The sequence below is a fragment of the Pectinophora gossypiella genome, unplaced genomic scaffold (genome assembly GCF_024362695.1).
Source record: "Pectinophora gossypiella unplaced genomic scaffold, ilPecGoss1.1 Pgos_42, whole genome shotgun sequence".
Classification (NCBI taxonomy): domain Eukaryota; kingdom Metazoa; phylum Arthropoda; class Insecta; order Lepidoptera; family Gelechiidae; genus Pectinophora; species Pectinophora gossypiella.
The window spans coordinates 685,977-708,427 of NW_026063252.1; the positions used below are offsets into that span (position 1 = coordinate 685,977).

The window sequence follows — 22,451 nt, forward strand, 5'->3', positions numbered from 1 at the left end:
AATAACTTTTCAACCTGATTTTGAATTTCAAAATTTTGTGCAGGTGGGTGACGATAAGGTCTGATATAAATTGGATCTTCATTTGTCGTGCGAATTTCGTGTTTTACTTGATTTGTAAAGGTTAACGGGATGTCTTCACTGTAGAATATATCTCGAAACTCGTAGCATAATTTTGATATTTTGTCTCTCTCTTCTTGGTTCATATGGTCCAGTCTTAGTCTCTGTAAATTTTGTTTCAATAGGTCGTCAACGTCGTAACTATGATCGGTAAAATTTACTATGATCTCGTTCTCTTGGAATGGTGTCACAGGCAGAGGTTTATTAAACGTCACTGTTATGGTGTCGTCAGTAGCGTTTTGTATAACTGACGTAGCCATAAAGTCTACACAGTTCACTATCGCGGTTGGCATGCGGACACCTTTGGTGAACTCTATAAAGTCTAAAATTGCATGTCCGTTTTGTAGATCAGTTGGGATGCGAACCCTAGTTTCGGTACGAGGTCCTAAAATCAACTCGTGTGGTGCTTCGTATAGTATGGGTATTTCGGTGTCACGGGTCCGCAGTACTTGGTGTTTCATATCTATAGATGCGTCAAGTTTTTTTAATAAGTCTGAGCCGATTAGTCCGTCATAGCGACTATCAACATCGTAGACATAAATTTTTTGTTGTAATTTGCTTTTAAATGTCTTTAAAAGGGGAATTTGTATTACTTCATTATGGCAACTACGGGCATGTGTGCTGATAACCTCGAATGGTTCCTGAATTTTGAATTTTGCAAAAAATTCGTTTGCCTTTTTGGGACTTATGAAAGACCTAGAGCTTCCGGTATCGATCATAAATGTAGCATTAATTTCAGGTATTCTAATATGGGGTAATTTTAATGCATTTACGCAATTTATTCGGATTATTTGAGACGGGGTTTTGTTGAGGCCTTTAACTGAAAATTTTCAGCTGGCAAGTCCGTTGGAGTCGATTGGCTTTCCTCAGCTTGTTGTTCAGATTCAGGGAGAGGAACGCCCTCGCAGTTCTCAGAAAAATCATCTTGCGCGGTGAAATAGTTTTCCTCATAGTTGTAATCGTACGGGACAAAGCAATCATCAGTATAGTAGATGTTGTTATATTCGTCAGGGGAGTCGATCATATACTGCGCTGTAGCAGTCCGCATCGACACGTCAGGCTCGGGTAATGCACATGCATGCGGTTTCTGAGGTTCGGCTTTAGGCATAATTTGATACAAAGGTCGTGTTTGTTGCGAGTTATTAAAGTTTTGCCTATACCACGGATGATTCATTGGGAAATTAAACCGTGCGTTTTGGTTTGGGATTCCAAATCTGAAATTTTGTTGATACCGAATTTAAAGTTTTGGTTATTAGGTAATCCGAATTTGAAATTATTTTGGTTAGGGATACCGAATCTAAATCCTTGATTTTGGTTCGGGGGTCGATATCCAAACTGGGGTTTTGGTATGAATCCGAATTTATTAGGTTGGAATTGTTGTGTAAAAGGATTACGGGACTGTTGTGGAAACGGTCCAACTCCAGCACCGGATGGAATGAATCTGAAATTTTGAGCTGTTCTCGTAAATGGTGTTTGTGAAACTTGTGCGGGTTGAGTTTTGTTCTTATTTTTCGCGTCGTATTGAAATTGGAAATTTACTTCCTCCGTAACTACGCTTAAGGCGTTCTCGAGCGTGTTAGAACCCTTAAGTCGCACCGTCCTAATGAGGTTCTCGGGCAGATTATACATGAACACATTAAGGCAAGTGTTATTGTAAATTATCATTTTCGCGGCCTTAACGCCTTCATCCTGTAATAGATTCACTTTAGCAAACAGAGTGCTTCGCACTTGTTGGATTCGACAACAAAAATCGTGATACGATTCGCCAGATTTAATTTTCATTGATTCCAATTCGATAGCTATACATTCTTCCGACCTTGGGTCACCGAAATGTAGGATTAATAAATCTTTTAAGGAAGACCAAGTGTTCACATCTTGTCTTTCGCTTAGTAAATGTGCTGCTTTGTCTATTAGTCTGCTTGATATGGCATGAAATACATATTGCGTTTGGTGTGGATTGTCCTGTTGCTGGGCATATGCCGATAATACATACTCGGCTTTATTAATGAATAAATTTAGCAACTGTGGTTCACCACTGAATTTTGGAATAAGGCTTAGCATTTCGTTTGGGACAAGTGAAATTTGTTGCGTAATTTTTATCTACTTAAAATATAACACAAGACACAAAATACAATAGAAACACAATAAAAATACACAAGTAAATAACACAAAATAAGACAATAATATAAATCACTTTCAATTATTTCTATTCAATTATATTTTATTATTTTTTTTTTCTTTAGAAAATCAGATCACTTAACTACTTTATGCTAATTATCTAAAACATTCGGCGATTGTGACCAAATGTCAGATCCTATCTAAACTATGCTAGCTGTCTAAAACATTCGGCAATTTATGTCCGATTGTCAGACCCTACCTAAATGAGTCTCACAATTAGCTGGAATAGAAAGGGATAAGACAGGATAGTGAAAAAGTCTACTCACAGACCGCTCGATCCCATTTCCTCCTACTAGAGTTGTGCGTTGCCACCGAGAGAGTACTCGTCCTTTGTCTCACGCCGCTTGACCAGAAGTTATTTATTTGGTTTGTAGAATATCCACCGTACTGTAACCCGTGATAACCGAGTTGCAGGTCTTCTGGGTACAGCTTCTTCCAATAGCGGATATCCTACCGGCTGCGCCACTTAAGTTGCCGCGGAGCGAGGGACTCTTTTTAAAAAGCAAAAATTGAAGTTTGAATTTAAACTTTTTAATGCGTACTTTACAGTGGTCAACTTAAGACTAAACTTACGAGCTAATTCTCTAGTCTAAGAGAGCTATGAAAACAACAATACCTCCCGGTAGTTCTGGCTTATCTATAGCTGAATGCGCAGGACGGATGTTGTTCGTCTGCGCCGGAGGTCTGCGAATGCGCTTCATGCAATACTTAGAAAGCTTACGTCGGGACTCTTACAGTACCCGCGGTAGGTCCGGAATACATAACTACCTACAATACATTATGAAGAAGGTGAACAAGTTTTCACTTTTGATTCATCATGCAGAATCAATGCTTTGCGTTTACTCAAATATTGTTATGTTTTTGTTCAACCGTAATGATGATGGTGATTATAACGTTCGACTTACTGTTCGATTCAAAGCAGGTTGAAATAAGGTTAGTATTATTTAAAATATCAGTATTGAAACGTTGCACTCCTTGTTCAGTACAACTTAGGTACCTACCTAATGTACAACTAGATCGTGATTACATAATCATCACAACCAACATGCAGGTATATTCATGATATTCCTCTTCGTAAGATTGTCGTTTATATTCAATGTACATAATGTAGTCAGAAAAAAAAATGTATGTAGAGAATCGAACTTGTAACATATACCTACATTGAACATCAAACTCTTAACCACTGAGCCATCGTCGTACTGCGTCATCGGAAATAGGTGTAAGTTTACGTCTGTGTAATAAATACCTAATTAATATGAATATGCGGTGTATCATTTTACAAAGTGTTGCGACTAACTCGTTTGTTCGTGAGAATAGCAACTAAGCATTTTAGCGATAACTACGCGTCCAAAATGCAAAAATTTGAAATATGCAATGCATAATCCGTTATTGTCTTGCATTTAAGGTTTTATTTTGCATAATTCAGTTTTGCACGGATTTGTATTGTTTTTCTATAAAATAGGAAAAATCATTAAACTTTACTCATTCCTTTGATCGATTCCCAATTGTCCACAATTGTGGTATCCTCATCCGTGTTATTTTCATCTTCAGTGCTTTTCTTCAAGAAAGTTTGTTAAAATGTTAGTAAGTATTTACATTTACTTTTAGTTTATGTATTGTGTTGGAGTTTTTTACATAATAAATTTACACAACATTTTAAATACCATGTACCTAACCAATTTCTTAATTTTCAGGTTTAACTACGAATATTCATCCGGTTCGGACTCCCAACTGCCGCTGGCGCCTACGCCTGCGCCGAAAGTGTTGAAAAAGAAGACTGCGAGCAAGAGGAAGCCGGCGGAGTCGACCCCAACGCCTACTAGGTAAGATTAACATGATTATCTTTAATCTTGTGTGCCTTTGAGAGAAGTTAATAGTGAGACAGTCGTGCCCATCAGTGGAACATTAAATAGGTACTTTAATATCTATCACTTTACTTTTATTTTATTCGAGATAATTTTACGCTATTTGCAAATACAACTTACATATCCCCTATCTCTACCCTTTTGAGATACATGCAGAATTATATGTTACTAGCTGGTACCCGCGACTTCGTCTGCGTACTTTTAATTTGAATGTTAAGGATTATATTAAAGGAACGGTATAGATTTGGGTATTATTTATTTATTATTTGAGAATTGTGGAGACCGAACTGAATGCAGCCCGCGAGATCACTGCGACCTTGTCAGATCTATTGTGACCTAAATCCCTACATTTAAAAATTCTCCTCTAGACCGATCCGTTCGAAGAGATCCAACGTCTTTTTGGGAGAAAGTTGCACGACTTCCTGGGGATCCATTATGTAGTCCCCAAGTGTACGGCTTCTACTATGTATGAGAGCCTCACAGCTGCACAGCAAATGTAGTGGCGTCTCATTTTCCCCTAAACAGAATCTGCATAAAGGAGACTCGGTCAGCTCCATTCTGTGTATGTGCTTATTGAGTCGGCAATGCCCCCTTATTAAAATCCTAGCCTGCCCCCTAGTGAGAGTAACGATTTCTGATGAGAATTTCTTAGAAAAAGGTCTAATCAGCTGCTTCGAATGTTTCAGGCCAACTGAGTTGGGCCAAAATTCCTTGGATTCATTTCCTAGTCGCACCCCCAGATGATATCTAGAGGTGCTTTTCGAGATCCCGCAGAAGGGTTCGGGTCCGATTAGACTTGTTCCCGATCTCTCTCTCCGAATCCGATCCGATCCGAATTTGAGGCCCCCAACTTATTCAGACTATCTATACACTCTAGAATGAGTAATGAGTCTACTTCAGTCGCCGCCACTGCCTTAAGAGCAGCCTGGCTGTCCGACAGTATGAGAATGTTACTGTTTATGTTCCCCAAATTTTGGTGCACACAATCAATGATGGCATACATCTCAGCCTGAAAAACTGTGGCGTGTGCCCCCATGTTGGTTACCCTCTTTCGCTTGGGGCACTTATATACCCGCCCCTGAAATCCCATCTCGCTTAGAGCCGTCGGTAAACCACACCCGATCCGCACTGGAAAAGGGCGAGGGTAGAGTTCTAGACCACTCCTCTCTCTCTGGTATTACCACCTTGAAGTAACTCACAAAGTTATGAGTCCCGACCATGACGTCTGAGGGCATCGCCATAACCGGGTCAGTCATAAGGTCCTCTTTGAGTTTTCTCATGACAGTTGATCCCCATGTCGTCTTACCCCTTTCCTTAGCTCGGAGCATAGCGAGTCTAGCTTCCCCGATTATGTACAGATGGAATGGACGCAGGTTTAGTGCCGCCTCCATTGCCAAGGTTGGTGTGGACGACATATCTCACGTTATTATCATGCAAGCCATTCTTTGGACGCTGGTTAAGTCCGTAATGTAGGTCCCAATAGATGCCTTTTTGAACCATGCTGCACAGCCGTACGCAAAATATCCCATACAAACTTTCAACCCCTATTTTAACCTCTGCATCCCTTTTTTTCGCAATAAAGGCCTATGTTCTTTCTCAGGGTCTAAAGATTGTCTGTGCCAAATTTCATCAACATCGGTTGAGAGGTTTAAGCGGAAAAACGTAACAGACAGACAGACAGAGTTACTTTCGCATATATAATATTAGTAGGGATTCCCTAAATTATGGCGCATACCTACCCTCTAAGTTAGAAAAGTGATCAAATACTAACTTGAAGTCTTAGTAACACTCAGTTTAAAAAAAAAAAAACATCAAAATCATTTTAGTAGCTATGGCGTCATGCGCTTCTTGACACGATCACGCTAGATTTCCGCGGGAATGAAGCATTTTCCCGCCGTAAAAAGTAGCCTGTGTCCGTGCCTAGGATCCTATCTTTAAATAAACCACGTCTTATAAAAATCTGTTCAGACATTAAGGCGTGAATGAGGTAAACTTTTAAAACAAACGATTAAAAATCACTAACTTAATTAGTTTTCTGCCTACTGCCTACGCCTTAAGTGCGATAGCATGAATATTAATAGCCCACATCCTTTTCTAGGTAGGTGGGTACTATCTATCACCTAACTAACTTTCATTAAAAATCCGTTCAGCCGTTTAGGCATGATAGAGCAAAACTCCCAGCAAAAACCATAAAAAATCACTAACTCAATTCAGTTTTCTACTTACTTCCTAGCCCCTAAGTACGATTACGTGATCATTTTGATCTTATATCCGTTTTTAGGTAACCATCTATTACCTCACTAAATTTCATCAAATTTCATTCAGCCGTTTAGACGTGAAAGAGCAAAAGTCCCAACAAAAACGACAAAAAATCACTAACTCAATTTAGTTATCTGCCTACTGCCTACCCCCTACGAACGATGGCGTGATTATTTATAGCCTATGACCATTTCTAGGTTATCATCTATCACCATAACAAATTTCATCAAAATCCGTTCAGCCGTTTAGGCGTGAAAGAGTAACAGACAGACAGACAGACAGACAGACAGACAGACAGACAGACAGACAGACAGAGTTACTTTCGCATTTATAATATTAGTATGGACTAAGAAAAATTTTTGTTGATTAACATAGATTTTGGTTAATAAAATATTTACCAAACAATGTAATAGGCCTACACATAAATACTGTTTACTTTGTTTAATTATGTTCTAACTAAATGTTATAATGTGCATAGCTGTAAATGATCCATAAATAAATAAATAAATAAATAATGCATTTTGTCAAATGTTATTTTTGCTTTACGGTGTTTTGCCATCTAACATGTTTAAAAAATAATCAATTTGTAAATTAATGTTTTAGCGTAATAATTATTTTTTTTTGTAAATATATTGTCTAATGAGTAGTTTATTAAACAATAGTTTGTAAAATGATACATTTATCAAATACAGGGTGTTAGTGACATCGTAACGAAAAAAAAAATGGAACGCCTATTTTATTGTACTAAAAACGATGGTGGGTGTTTTTCTTGTCGCAAATGTTTAATTAAGATTTTCAATTTTTACTGTGCCGCAATGTAAGTCGAACAACGCGCCACACAGACGCTAAACTTACGCGCGGCTACGTTACGCGTGTGAGATACGATGTTGATATCTAGGTAGGAGTTTTCATTCTCTTGTATTTAGATGCTTAGTAGTGGTTCAACGTTTAAAAATGTTGTTTGTTGAAGTAGAACACCTACTGCCACGATTTTTCACGCACGGTACCTACCTACCAGTTATTAAAACGTTCCTAACTTATTAACAATAAAAACCCTACTCTTGCCTTACCTTAATTGTTATTCCTTCGGATGAAGTACCTAGGTAGGTACCCTAGAACATGTCACGTCACGTAGGAATGCAACATCGCGTTTCCTCCGCGGTAGGTAGGTATCACACGCACTCACAAACACAACACCTTGCTCTTTAATAAACATCAACAATCTTCCATACTTTTGCGCAGTAAATGGTCTATGATCTATCATCATAGTCGACACTACTCATTTACAGAATGAAACAAACACTCACAAACACGAAAAAAATATCCTCGAAAAACATCACGCGATTCGGGTCAAGCTTAGTATTCGACTGAGCGGAAGCGCGCGGCGGCGGCGTTAGCGCAAAGCATCAAAGGCGCCGACTAAGGGCGCCGACGACGCACTGGCCGCGGCCGAGTCGAGCCGACGACTAGAGAGGGAGAGAGAGTATGTTTATGGTGCAAGTGACAGAGAAAGAAATAGTATCTGTTCGTATGCCTACTTTATTGGCGAGCGTTGCCCTTGACCCGTGCGCCGGCTATTCACCTGCGCATAGCTGAAGTTGTAGATACGTTATTATTATTATTGATGACATTGATAAAATTTAATAATTAGTAATTTTTATTTATTTTAAATGTGCGTTCTATGCAGCTTAAAACACAATATGGGACTGAAAAAAATCTATTATTTTTATGAATTTGGCGACAGGAAACTTCACTTGATACCTATCAACTCAAAGAAATACCTAGTATCTGTTCGTAATGCCTACTTTATTGGCGCGCGTTGCCCTTGATCCGTGAGGCTATTCACGTCCGAGTATCCATCAAGACAGATCAAACAAGCCCTAACTCGGAGGTCTTGCGTCCCAGGATCCTTTAATTATGTCTTAGAACCTTCTTGGCCTATGTGGTCCAGTGGTTGAGCGATGGGATGCGGAGGGTCCGGGTTCGTATTCCGGTGGGGACATATCACAAAAATCTGTTTATAAGGCCTTTGGTTGGGACGTTACAGGCTGATCACCTGATTGTCCGAAAGTAAAATGATCCGTGCTTCGGAAGGTACGTTAAGTCGTTGCTCCCGTCTACTAGGTACTTATGTAAGCACGTAGCCGTTACAGGTGTCCGATTATTTGACAAAAAACAAATAATAAATTTTCATTTGAAAAACAACATTTGTCAAAACTATATTTGATAAATGTATCATTTTACAAACTATTGTTTAATAAACTACTCATTAGACAATATATTTACAAAAAAAATAATTATTACGCTAAAACATTAATTTACAAATTGATTATTTTATAAACATGTTAGATGGCAAAACAACGTAAAGCAAAAATAACATTTGACAAAATGCATTGCTTGGTAAATATTTTATTAACCAAAATCTATGTAAATCAACAAAAATCTTTCTCAGTTTACTATAGTTTAACAAAAAACGTATGAAAAAAGATCATTTTAGAAGAAAGTAGTAAGCTATTAAGTACGTGTATATCATTACTTTGGGTTCATGCATGAAAGTCCAATAATAATTAAGAAGTTAAATAATTATAATAAGTAATCATTTATTTTCCAATGTTTGGTTAGGTTAGGTTAGAACTGCGACCATAACGCACGAGCCGAGCGAGCGAAGCGAGCGTGCCGCGGCAGCGGCCGGCGAGTGCCAGAACCGAATTCTACTTATTTCACTTAATTCACGTAGTATGTATTTTTTTAAAGATTTAAGTTTCTATGGTATTAGTATTAATACAAAATTATTACTTGCCTATAAACAATCTGTTCAAGAGTTTAAATAGTTATTTTTAAAAACTAATAATTTGTTTTCTAACTTTTTGTAATAACCAAAATTCAACAAAAATCTTTCTCTGTTTACTATAGTTTAACAAAAAACGTGTATAGTACGTGTATATTATTACTTTGGGTTCATGCATGGAAGTCTAATAATAATAAAGTTAAATAATTATAATAATCATTTATTTTCATAATAGATACATTGTTTTATAATTTTAAATTACTTGCTATAGATTTTAAAAGCGTGACTTCCGAATAATTGTTTTTTAGCTTTAATATACGTTCGATGCGATCGTCTTTAGCAGCATATTTCTTTTTCTTTTTTGCTGGAGGAGCACCTATCATTTTTTGTTGTATTTCACTTAAATTGTTTAAAGTCTCCTGAATTAATTCTTTAATCAAGTGATATACGCCTGGGTGGTATTTATCAATGATTTGATTTATTTTATGGTGCCAAGCTTCAGCAGAATTCGAAGTTCTGGGTATTTTCATGGTATTATTTTCGTAACAACTCCAGTACTCTGGGGCATACTTAGGTGGCGTATTGGAAGTTCCACTCACATAGTTCTCTTCGAACCAATAAGCAATGGTCCTGCTATCTTCATCGGTCAGGGTTTCCAGATATTTATTAAAATAGACTGGAATTTCAGTGTCCTTTAAATAGCTTAGTGCTAATAGACATTTGATGTCCTTATTAAATTGACTATTTTCCGCATACTTTTTTACCATGCCGCTACTTTGAACTCTCCTGAAAATATAAAAATAACATATTTAAGTACACATATCGAATATTTTACTTTAAGCACAAAATCATAATACATAATATGTGTAGTAGGGTCAACTGAAAAAATGGTTGGTTAGGTTAGGGTAGAACTGTGAAGCGAATTCTACTTATTTCGCTTAATTCAAGCAGTGTGTATTTTTATAAAAGACTAAAGTTTCTATGGAATTAGTATTAATACAAAATTATTGCTTGCCTATAAATAATCTGTCCAAGATGAAAATTGCAACCCTGCAATTTAATATTTTCAAAATTTGATCGCAGGCTTAAGATGGCTGCTTTTTCGAAGTCTAATATGCACACTTTTGGTTTGATATCAATATTATTTTCTGCTCCGTATTCTATGATCATTTCAAATATTATATCATATGTCCTCTTGTCCTTGTGAGAACAAAGGCAAAAAATCAGTGGAAAGGTTTTTGGGTCATCCTGAAATATATTTCCATGTATGGTGTATAATTGAGTAAATATTGTAGGCACAATTTTAAAAGTACCATCCAATATCCAATAATCTGATCTGCTCAGAATTTCTATCAATTTAAATGTAGACAATATTATAATTCTTTTTTTATCGTATATACGGTCCTTAATAATAAAATTTTTGCCTTCGATTTGTGTCATTGACTCATTAATTTCAAATTCTAAATTATCGGGTTCTTCTACTTTACTCCTTAGTTTGCATTTTTCACGATACATGCTCTGCTTCAAAGCAGATGTTGATGGTAGACTCTCTAAGACTTCAGAAGCTACATCGGATTTACACTCATTCAATATTTTACACAATTTGGAACCTCCAGCTACTTCTTTCTTTAGCTTATGTCGAAAATCTGCAATATTTTTACGCAGGGGATCTGGTCCATGAGTGTGATTTTGCTTAGGTTTTGATGGAATATGAACACCTTCCTCATTTACGGTTGTTTTCAACATTACTTTGCATTGATATATTTCGTTTTTTCGCATTTCACACGTCCAATAAAATACATTATTTTTAGAATTTACTTTGTTATACGCATGACCGTTTAGAAAAACTTTAGTTCCATTTTTGCTTGATTTGAATACTTCACACACCAACTCACTACTCATTGTGTGCAAATATGTTAATAAAAAAAGCAATAAGCAGCAAAATACACTACGCGTCAGTCACACTTATTTTAAAAGACAGTGCAATAAACGAAATAGTGCGGCAATAAGTGGGTACTACAATAACATTATTCTAAAATACCGCCTTTTGTACGGCTTCACATAAAAATAGCAATTTTAAAAAAATAATAATTTATCTTGTAACTTTTTGTATAATCACTAGTTTGGCAAACGAATTATTTAGTCATGTGATTATTTTAAATATAATATTTTAACAGTTAAATTATTTTCTAAGTAAAACATTTGCGGAATCTGTATTATGTCATATGATTGTTTTTAAAGTAATATGTTTGCCAAATGAAAGTTTGTCAAATGATTAGTTTTCCAAACGTTGTTTGTAAAATGATTATTTGTTATACGTTTTTTGTAAAACATTAGTGAACCAGCCGTTACATGAATATTGAACACAGAACAGGATAGGTTTAATTAGTTCTTTACTGATGATTTAACAATGAGATTTAAAACTACGAATAACTTAGTACTTAGTACCTCGGTACGGTACCAACATGTAACAAGAAAAATAAGATCACTCCACTCGGACAATTTTTTTCTTTGAACATGCCGACATTGCCTACGCGGCGGAGTTGCCGAACTATCGATAGGTAGATTATCAATTGTTGAACTTGAAAATTGTCTAAACTATCGAAAGTAGTGATAGTACATTTAGATCGATACTAGCGATAGTACCGATAGGTCTTGCTTTGTAACAATAATGGGTATTGATCTAAAAGATTTATTTATTTTCGATTTTTGTGTAGCGAGGTTTTGCGTAGGTACTTACATACTAAGTTGGTGGATGGTTGACATAGTAGGTAACTAATTACCTAATCTGTGGTGGTTGTGTTAGTTGGTTGTTAGTTATTCTAATGACAACAAAGAATACAATTATTTACTGTTTCAACTGTTTTAGGTAGATAATGGCCCTGATTCCTATGAGTAAATGAATGAATAACCCGGTCGAATCAAAAAGGTATCTCGCTGGTAACTTAATTCTGTCGGTTGTTTTAGATTTCTGCTTAAAATTGACGTGTATTCCATAAATTTTATGCCTGTTGATTATCCGTCCATTTAAGAATAAGAATAAAATAAATTTATAATTTACGATAGACAGAGAAAGAAATAGGATCGGTTCGTAGTGCCTACTTTGTAGGCCGCGCCGCCGCCGGCGTGCGGCGCGGGGCGCGCGGAGCGGGGCGTGCGGAGCGGGGCGCGCGGCGCGGTGCGTGTGGCCGTTGACCCGTTCGAGCAGCTGTTGTCTCCATTACATCGAAAATTTTCGATAATTTGTCATTATTGTTTTTTTTATTGAAATTTGGGTTCTATGCAGCTAAAAGCACAATATGGAATTGAAAATAATTAAAAACAAAACTCAAAATTTCATGAATTTTGCGACGGAAAATTCCACTAGATATTAACTCAGAATCATGGTCTGAATCATCCCTTTCAGTATTCGTTACGATGTCACTAACACCCGGTATAGTTTTGACAAATGTTGTTTTTCAAATGAAAATTTATTATTTGTTTTTTGTCAAATAATCGGACACCATATAATACATATATATGTATTAACCTTTTTTTAGTATGACAGTTCCTCCATTAGGTACAGATTGCCACAATAGGCACTGTTAGCCAGTGGAAGATATTGTCTGCCTCGAGATCGCAGTACATTGCTTACTCCTTCATAGAGAGGTCATTAGAGACATTTTAGGGAGCACTCACTTTTAATTAAAAAAAATAATAATAATAAAATAGTTTATTCAGGTAAAATCTACGACACACATATACATTCATAATACAATACAAATATACTTCTAAAAAAGAATCAAATATTTCATAGGTAGCTATATAATAATGGATGTAACATAAAAAAAAATAATAAAAATAGGTAAAAAAACTTTTTAAGTTAAACGGTTTTATGTTAAACATACATTGCAATGTTTAAGCTAAATGTACTAAAAATTAAGCAAAATTAAAAATTTTGAAAAAAACCCACGACGGTAAAAATCTCATCGAAAAAGAATAAAATAACTCAAAACCCCCGACTTAACCCAATTATTATGTAACGAAATATTATATTAGACTTAAAAATACTTTCTAAAAAAGAGTTGATATCTCGAGACATCGGTAATAGATATACTTAAGTACCTAACAATGAATATGGATGTTTACAGTTTTTTCCTAACGTGTCTGTTTCTCGAAGATATACTTAAATGTAGCGATAATAATTTTACCATAATACATAACCGAGGAATATCCGTCGGGGGCTGCCATTAACCCAGCTAAAGTTTTTCTAGTGACGTGAATACAATTATTGAAGAATTGTAGATGTTTAACGACGACATAAAATACACTTATGAGTATGATTAATTTTTTGTTGAAATTTCATATAGAAAAGGCAGCCCCCGACGGATATTCCTCGGTTATGTATTATGGTAAAATTATTATCGCTACATTTAAGTATATCTTCGAGAAACAGACACGTTAGGAAAAAACTGTAAACATCCATATTCATTGTTAGGTACTTAAGTATATCTATTACCGATGTCTCGAGATATCAACTCTTTTTTAGAAAGTATTTTTAAGTCTAATATAATATTTCGTTACATAATAATTGGGTTAAGTCGGGGGTTTTGAGTTATTTTATTCTTTTTCGATGAGATTTTTACCGTCGTGGGTTTTTTTAAAAATTTTTCATTTTGCTTAATTTTATTTCAGACTTTTTAGAGAGCATATACGAATTATAATCTATACTAGCTTTTGCCCGCGACTTCGTCCGCGTAGCGTGTTATAAAAGAGAGATCTTTGTGTGTGTGGGAGTGCATGTCAAATTTCAAGCATCTAACTTATGCAGTATAGATTTTTTCATACAACATTTTTTCCCCGCTAACTCCCATTTTTCAAAACGCAGCCATAACTAAACTTAGGTATGCATGCATGCTAGATTAAAAACATCTACTCCTATCTTACGCGGTTTAGATTTTTTCATACAAATGTTTTTTCCCGCTAACTCCCATTCCCGTGGGAATTTTGCAATATCCTGTTGCAACTAAGCTTTAAGTTTACTAAGGTACCTGCATGTCAAATTTCAAACGTCTAACTTGAGTGGTTTAGATTTTTCATACAAAAGGATTTTCCCGTTCCCGTAAGAATTTCGGGAATTCCTTTCTTAGTGCACCTCTACGGTACCTAAGGTACCTGCATGTTAAAGTTGAAACGTCTAACTTGAGTGGTTTAGATTTTTCATCCAAAAGGATTTTCCCGCTAATTCCCGTTCCCGTAGGAATTTCGGGAATTCCTTTCTTAGTGCACCTCTACGGTACCTAAGCTACGTCTCTTCCAAATTTCAAGTGCCTACGTTTAGCCGTTTAGGCTGTGCGTTGATATGTCAGTCAGTCAGTTTCTCCTTTTATATATTTAGATATTTCCGTCATACATGATTTCTATGTAACTTTAACCATTAAGGCTGCTCACGCGACGGAAGCTTAAAAAATGGTATAACTTCTCCCGTTTTCCCAAAATTTCCCTTCACTACTCTGCTCCTATTGATTGTAGCGTGATGAAAAGTATACTATAACCTGCCCAGGAGTATGAAGAATATTTGTACTAAGTTTCATTAAAATCCGTCCAGTAGTTTTTGTTCACTATTTTGATTGATAAAAGAATGTTCTAATGCAGCAGGGCGTTATTAACAAAAAGTCACTTTTACAATCACTTGTTATTTATTTATATGTGAAAGAAAAAAGGTACAAAACACAGTACACTAAATACACGTATTGACGCTGCGGAGGTTGGGCGAACAGAGAGAGAATGAAGGGAAGAATGAATTTAGTATGAATCCTGTGAATGAATACTAAACATTTCTCGCCACCCCTAAAAAGGTGAAAAACTTAAAATAAAGTTTATATAAAAACTAGCTGGTACCCGCGACTTCGTCTGCGTACTTTTAATTTGAATATTAAGGATTATATAAAAGGAACGGTATAGCATGTGATTAAAAGAGAGTAAGTAGGTATATTTAAAAAAAATAAAAAATATCTGTTTACAGTCGTTATAAAGTACCTATGTATTCCATTGAGTGGCAGAAATTACCTAGGAATATTTATCGGTCCCTTATGTCCAAGACACTTACAGGGGTCAGCGTCACGTTGTGTACAAAAATATTTTAAAATGACCTAATTTAAAACTTTTTTGTACACAACGTTTGCTATTTTGTTATTATTTGTTAAAATGTAGAAATTGTTTGGACTCGACACTCGCGAGCAGGCCACGTATACACCACGTGCGCTCCCCCACCACAAGACAGCGCCGTTGACTGCCGCCACACTTCGGCGAATGTGCGCGACGACGAACGACGACCGACGGCAGTGGCGGCGATGCAGAGTATTCGTTAAAAGGAACTTTATCTACAAAAGCCAAATTTTTTTAACTTGATACACCCAAAACTACTAAATATCATGTTCCTAGGTTCAGTGGTTAATATTTTGTATACAAAAAGTTTGGCTTCGTAGTTCCCGTTCCGAATCCGTTCCGTTCCGTTCGAATTTCGGAAAATCCGTTTGTTGAAAAACTCTGCACATCCTAAGAGACCTACGTACCAAGTTTCATGGTTTTATCTTCAAAAATGACGAATACCCATACAAACATTCAACCCGTATTTCACCCCCATACTGGTAAAAATTTCAAAATGCTTGAACAAACGATTTTTTGTTTGTTATTTAGTGCCTAAACACAAAATTTAATATTTTTATCTTGAAAAATGACGAACCTCATAAAAAATTTCAACACCTATTTCATCCCCTCAAAGATCGAATTTTCAAAAACGCTTTAACAAATTGTTTTTTTATTTCTTATCAAGTTCCTAAATATAAAGTTTCGTGGTTTTATCCCCAAAAATGACGAACTCCCATACAAACTTTCAACCCTCATTTCACCCCCTCACTGGTCGAAATTTCAGCAACGCTAGAACAAATGTTTAATTATTTTTTATCAAGTGCTTAAATATAAAGTTTCATGGATTTATATTTTAAAATTAAAATATCCCATACAAACTTTCAACCCCTATTTCAATCTCTTCGTCCCTTCTTTTCGCAATAAAAGGTATCCTATTTTCTTTCTCAGGGTCTAAAGATTGTCTGTGCCAAATTTAATCAAAATCGGTTGAGAGGTTTTAGCGGGAAAGCGTAACAGACAGACAGACAGACAGAGTTACTTTCGCATTTATAATATTAGTAAGGATTATTTTCCCTCGTTAAATAGTAAACAAACTAAGTGTAGGTGTTATAATTTCGTTGAAGAACTGATTACCTATCCGTTTCTTTGTCTAAAATGAGTATTACCTTATTACTATTATTGATTACTGGGCTTAAAGTTCGTATAAATGTCTATCGAATTACCTCCTCAAGTTTAAAGCGTAGCTAGTCATGTAGTACTATATTAATTATGTGGTGTAAGTAATTAGATTTTATCTGTATGTAATGTAATAGTTAGTTGAATAAAAAAACTTATACAAATCAGATCAATTAATTGGCGTAATGTGATTCTAGAAAGAGTTTTAATGTTAATAGATAGCTAGCTATAGCTATGTGTAGGTTCCTGTAGGAATGAGATATAACTGTTTAATAAAGACAGTTGCATCAAAATTTTATCATAAATTCCCTAAATTATGGCGCCTACCTACCCTCTAAGTTAGAAAAGTGATCAAATACTAACTTGAGGTCACTCAGTTTAAAAAAAAACATCGAAATCATTCCAGTAGCTATGGCGTCATGCGCTTCTTGACACGATCACGAAATCTAGATTTCCGCGGGAATGAGGTATTTTCCCGCCATAAAAAGTAGCCTGTGTCCGTGCCTAAGATCCTATCTTTAAATTAACCAAGTCTTATAAAATTCCGTTCAGACGTTAAGGCGTGAATGAGGCAAACTTTTAAAACAAACAATTAAAAATCACTAACCTAGTTTTCTGTCTACTGCCTACGCCTTAAGTACGATAGCATAAATATTAATAGGCCATATCCTTTTCTAGATTACTATCTATCAGCTAACTAAATTTCATCAAAATCCGTTGAGCCGTTTAGGCATGATAGACAAAACTCCCAGCAAAAACCATAAAAAAATCACTAACTCAATTCAGTTTTCTGCCTACTTCCTACCCCCTAAGTACGATGACGTGATCAATTTGATCGTACAACCGTTTTTAGATAACCAACTATTACCTTACTAAATTTCATTAAAATCCGTTCAGCCGTTTAGACGTGAAAGAGCAAAAGTCCCAACAAAAACGACTACAAATCACTAAATCAATTTAGTTATCTGCCAACTGCCTACCCCCTAAGAACGATGGCGTGATTATTTATAGCCTATGACCATTTCTAGGTTATCATCTATCACCATACCAAATTTCATCAAAATCCGTTGAGCCGTTTAGGCGTGAAAGAGTAACAGACAGACAGACAGACAGACAGACAGACAGACAGACAGACAGACAGACAGACAGACAGACAGACAGACAGAGTTACTTTCGCATTTATAATATTAGTATGGATAAATGTTTGACTTTAGGAGTCCTGTTTTTTATTTAAGTAGCAAATAGAACCAACCTTAATATGTAGACCATTAGTATCACAAGATTAAGATATCCTACTATCATTAATTAGAAGAATAGATCCTTAAGTATTAAGTACACAAGATAATTATTATCTACATCAATAGCAACAAAGGAAGTACATCGTAACAGTAAGTATATTTGGTAAAGGTAAGTAAGGTAAGTAATTAAATTTTAATTTAGTAAGTTAGGGGTAGTGTTACACAGTAGGCAAACTATAGTCAAACTTTACTCTATATACTTAATAGATTGAGTATGTACTTAATAAAGAGAATATTTAAATGGCAAGTATTTAGCATATTTTACAAAACAAATTTATAGCAAGATTTAAAGTAGATAAAATTATAGGATTTACAAGGTAAGATATTTTTTTTTTATGCTATTATTATTTATATAGGATACAAATTATAGGCTAAATAGAGTAGGTATGATATCATTCAAAGTTTAACATTATGCATAATACGAAGGTAAGTAAGTAATTTAAAGTAATTTATCTTAAGTTAAACAGCTTAATACAAGCAAGTAGGTACTTAAATTAGGTAATTTATACATATGACAAAACTAATAATAAGTATTATGTAGTTAGGTACATTACAAAGTATCATTCAGTCTTACTTGGCAATAAAATTAGCTTATGTATAGGTCTAGTAAAGTTACCTTTAGAAGTACGAACAACTACTGATCTAATTAGACCATCAGTTTTATTAATATTCGTAGAAACAACTCTGCCCAAGGGCCAAAAAGTAGGAGGAGTAGCCTCATCTTTAATGATAACTAAGTCTCCACAATTTAAGTTTTTATGAACATTAAGCCATTTATTTCTAGTTTGTAATTCTGATAAGTAGCAAGAGTAAAATTGTTTCCAAAATCTTTGTTTTATTTGTATTATTCTTTTATAAACATTTAATCTATTTTCATTAATGTCAAGCTGATTAGGTTCAGGTAAGTCAGTTAGCGCTGTGCCAATGATAAAATGAGCAGGGGTCAAGCAAGTTAAGTCATTAGGCAAATCAGTTATAGGATATAAGGGCCTAGAGTTCAGAATCCCTTCTACCTGTACCAACACAGTGTAAAGTAACTCATATGTCAATTTAGTACTAAATAAGTATCTTTTAAGCAATGATTTAACAGATTTAATGCCTGCCTCGTATATACCGCCCATATGGCTTGCTAGAGGAATAGTAAATTTAAATTCAATGCAGTTTGAGGCGCAGAAGTCTGTTATTTCACTGTAACATTTGTCATTTAAAAACATCTTATATAAGTCATGTAATTCTGATTTAGAGCCTTTAAAATTGGTTGCATTATCTGTATACAAACAAGTAGGAATACCTCGTCTAGATACAAATCTTTTCAGGGCACATATAAAGGCTTGAGTGGACAAATCAGTGACCAACTCCAAGTGAATTGCACGAGTAGCCATACACACAAATAAACATATGTAACCTTTAGAATATCTACAGTTTCTAGTCATAGAACTCCTTATGGCTATGGCGCCACTATAATCAATCCCTACGTGGGTAAACGCACGAGTAAGCGTGACTCGAGGTGCGGGTAAGTTAGACATTTGCTGTCCACAGACTGATCCACGATACCTAATACATCTAGTACAAGAATGTATACATTTCTTTACTTCACGTCTACCACCTATAGGCCAATATGTAAGTCTTATGTTGTAGAGTGTGTTCTGTATGCCAGCGTGAAGAAGTTTGTAGTGATAGTGACGTATTATCAGTGTGGTTATGTGGTCTTTGTTTGGTAGTATGATAGGGTGAGCCTGATTGTATGGTATGTCTGAGTGTTGTATGCGACCTCCAACTCGTAAGATGTTGTCATTATCTAAGAAAGGGTTCAGTTTTCTAATAGGGCTAGAAGTAAAAGTATATAATTTGTGAGAGCTTGTCAGAGGTTGGATATGTATGTTAGTGTTGTGTTGTAAAGTCTCTAATTCCTCAATAAATAAATAAATAAATAAATAAATTCTTGGATTTCCTTATGGAATGAATGATGCTGTGTGGCCTGTAGAATGAAAGTCTGTGAGTGTTTAAGCTCTGAAACAGATAAATGAGAAGTAAGTTTATTATGCTTGTTTTTCAAATTATGTATGAATCTGAATAAGTATGAAATTGATCTAGACAAGTTAGTATAGCTAGAAAACCTTTTAAAATGCTCATAGAAAAATGAATAATTAATACCTGTTGTAGAGCAAATATTAACCACTTGAGCAGTAGATATTATATCATCATTATTCTGTGTAGTGGTTGAGGTGTACAACTCCTCACAGTATTTGTCATCAGGAGAGATTAACTTTTGTGTAGACAGTACTTCCTCCTGTTCCCGGAAAGATTGGAGTATGCCATCTGTGGGAGTAGGTGATAAATGCATGCTAACAGGTGTAGTGCAGTCAGAAGTAAGCTCACTAGAATCAGGAATGTAAGAACCTGATACAACCCATCCTAGGGTAGTTTCAATTAAGAAAGGTAAGCATGAACCAAGTTTTATACGTCCTGTCAGTAGTATGGAGTAGAAGAGCTCAGCTCCAATAAGCAAGTCAATTGAGCTAGGTATGAAAAAAGTAGGGTCAGCAAGCGTGTGTGCTTGTTTAGTTGGTATGTGCCAGGTATGTGTAGGTATATAGTTGTGTGGTAGCGGCACTGCTATATTATCCAACACAATGAATGTGAGATCAGCCTTGTAGTTAGTATAACGTGAAGAAATACTAGTATGTATACTCATTTGAGATTGTTTTTGGGTGTTACCTATGCCACTAATATTACAAATATCACCTTTACATGCAAGCTGAAGCATGGATGCCAGTCTGTGGGTAGCAATGTTGACCTCGCTACCTGCGTCCAGGAGAGCTCGAGCGTTTATCCACTTTCCGGATGCATCTTGGATTTGGATGATGGCTGTGGAAAGCAATATTTGATGTCTGTTAGTATGAGATGAAAGCACAGTAGAAGGCGTAGCGTGAGTGTGTGTAGTGTTAGGCAATTTAATGTTGTCAGTAGATGCATGTGGTTGCATTTGAGTGTAGCTAGTATTAGGTGTACCTATAGAAGTAGCGGTTGCATGTGGTTGCAGGGGAGTGTAGCTAGAATTGGGTGTACCCATAGAAGTAGTGGTTGCATGTGGTTGCAGGTGAGTGTAGCTAGAGTTAGGTGTACCTATAGAAGTAGCAGTTGCATATGGTTGCAGGTGAGTGTAGCTAAGATTGGGTGTACCCATAGAAGTAGCAGTTGCATGTGGTTGCAGTTGAGTGTAGCTAGAGTTAGGTGTACCTATAGAAGTAGCAGTTGCATGTGGTTGCGGGTGAGTGTAGCTAGGATTGGGTGTACCCATAGAAGTAGCAGTTGCATGTGGTTGCAGTTGAGTGTAGCTAGAGTTAGGTGTACCTATAGAAGTAGCAGTTGCATGTCGTTGCAGGTGAATGTAGCTAGGATTGGGTGTACCCATAGAAGTAGCAGTAGGTAGAGAAACAATGTTAGATTGCACCGGAGGTAAGTCATTGCAATATAAATCTGCAGAAGCAAAGCTAACCTGCTGTTGCTGTAGATTTCTGTCCATATGTATACTGGTGTGATGTCTACCATGGCATGTTAGACATTTGTATTTTGAGCACACATGATTTGCTCGGTAGGGCTGTAAACAGTTATAACACAATGATTTAGCTTTAATCATTTTTATACGATCATTAACTGAGAGTTCTAAGTAATTAGGACACTTGTGCAATTGATGTTGGTTTTGACACAATATACAAGATGAATTTACAGCAGATGTGACATGGGAGGTTTTGACATATGTCTTATCAATGTACTTATCAGCATTTAACATTTCAAATGCAGTTCTACGCGCGTTAAGGAACTCAAGCAATTCACACATTGTAGGGATCGTATTTTCCTTTCTATTGAGCTCCCATGCAGCTCGCAATGAATTATCAAGTTTTTGAGAGATTATAAACACTAATAATGCGTCCCAACTGTCAACTGGTAGCTTAATAGCCTTTAATGAGTCTAAACTTTGTTGTAATGTTACTAAGAAATCTTTAAGGTTATATCTTGTGATAGTTGAAAAATTAGTGATCGATTTCAAGTGATAGTTAACAATTATTGTTTTATTTTCGTACCTTCTTGATAGAATTTCCATGGCCTTGGTATAATTTTCCTCCGTCACTAGCAATGAGGATATAAGGATCGCTGCTTCTCCCGTGAGTGACGACTTCAGATATTGTAATTTGTTGACCACTGGTATGTCGGTGTCATCTACGGAAGCCATGAAGATATTCTTGAATGCCGGCCATTGCCGAATATCACCATCGAACCTTGGTTTCTTGTACATGGTATCGTGATTCAAGGTCGAACTAAGCTGTTGATGATCTGTTGACAATCGTGCGGTAATAATAGGCCCAGTTAGTAAGGCGTCCATTTTCGACTTCACCAAGTAATATTTGTCTTCAAAAGTTTGTCGTTCTTGCTCGTAAATCTCTTGACGTTCTGGATCGTGGCATTCACAGCACTCGATCGCAGATTGCAACTCGTCGAATCTAATGAAAATTTTCTCCAGTTCGGCTTGACGCGCCTTGATCTCATGAAGTGTATTGTTCGTAGCACTATAACTTTGTATGAAATTACATATACGTGTGAGTTTTCCTTTTAATGAACTTCTCTGTTGTTTTAATTGTT

The 22,451-nt window shown here is 36.0% G+C and overlaps 1 protein-coding gene across 1 annotated transcript; it reads right to left on the reverse strand.

Annotated features, from left to right (window-relative positions):
• Positions 1-19,713: 19,713 nt before the first annotated feature.
• Positions 19,714-22,090, reverse strand: LOC126381284 (uncharacterized). Its single transcript, XM_050030780.1, has 2 exons — positions 21,896-22,090; positions 19,714-21,411 (listed from the first exon to the last, which is right to left on the reverse strand). The coding sequence occupies exon 2, from the start codon at positions 21,334-21,336 to the stop codon at positions 19,714-19,716; it is 1,623 nt and encodes a 540-aa protein (XP_049886737.1). The 5' UTR covers positions 21,337-21,411; positions 21,896-22,090.
• Between the last annotated feature and the right edge of the window lie 361 nt (positions 22,091-22,451).

What these genes read in the sequence shown, in the direction of transcription:
- LOC126381284 (XM_050030780.1), bottom strand. Translation starts at nt 21,336, where the DNA reads ATGGACAGAAATCTACAGCAACAGCAGGTTAGCTTTGCTTCTGCAGAT.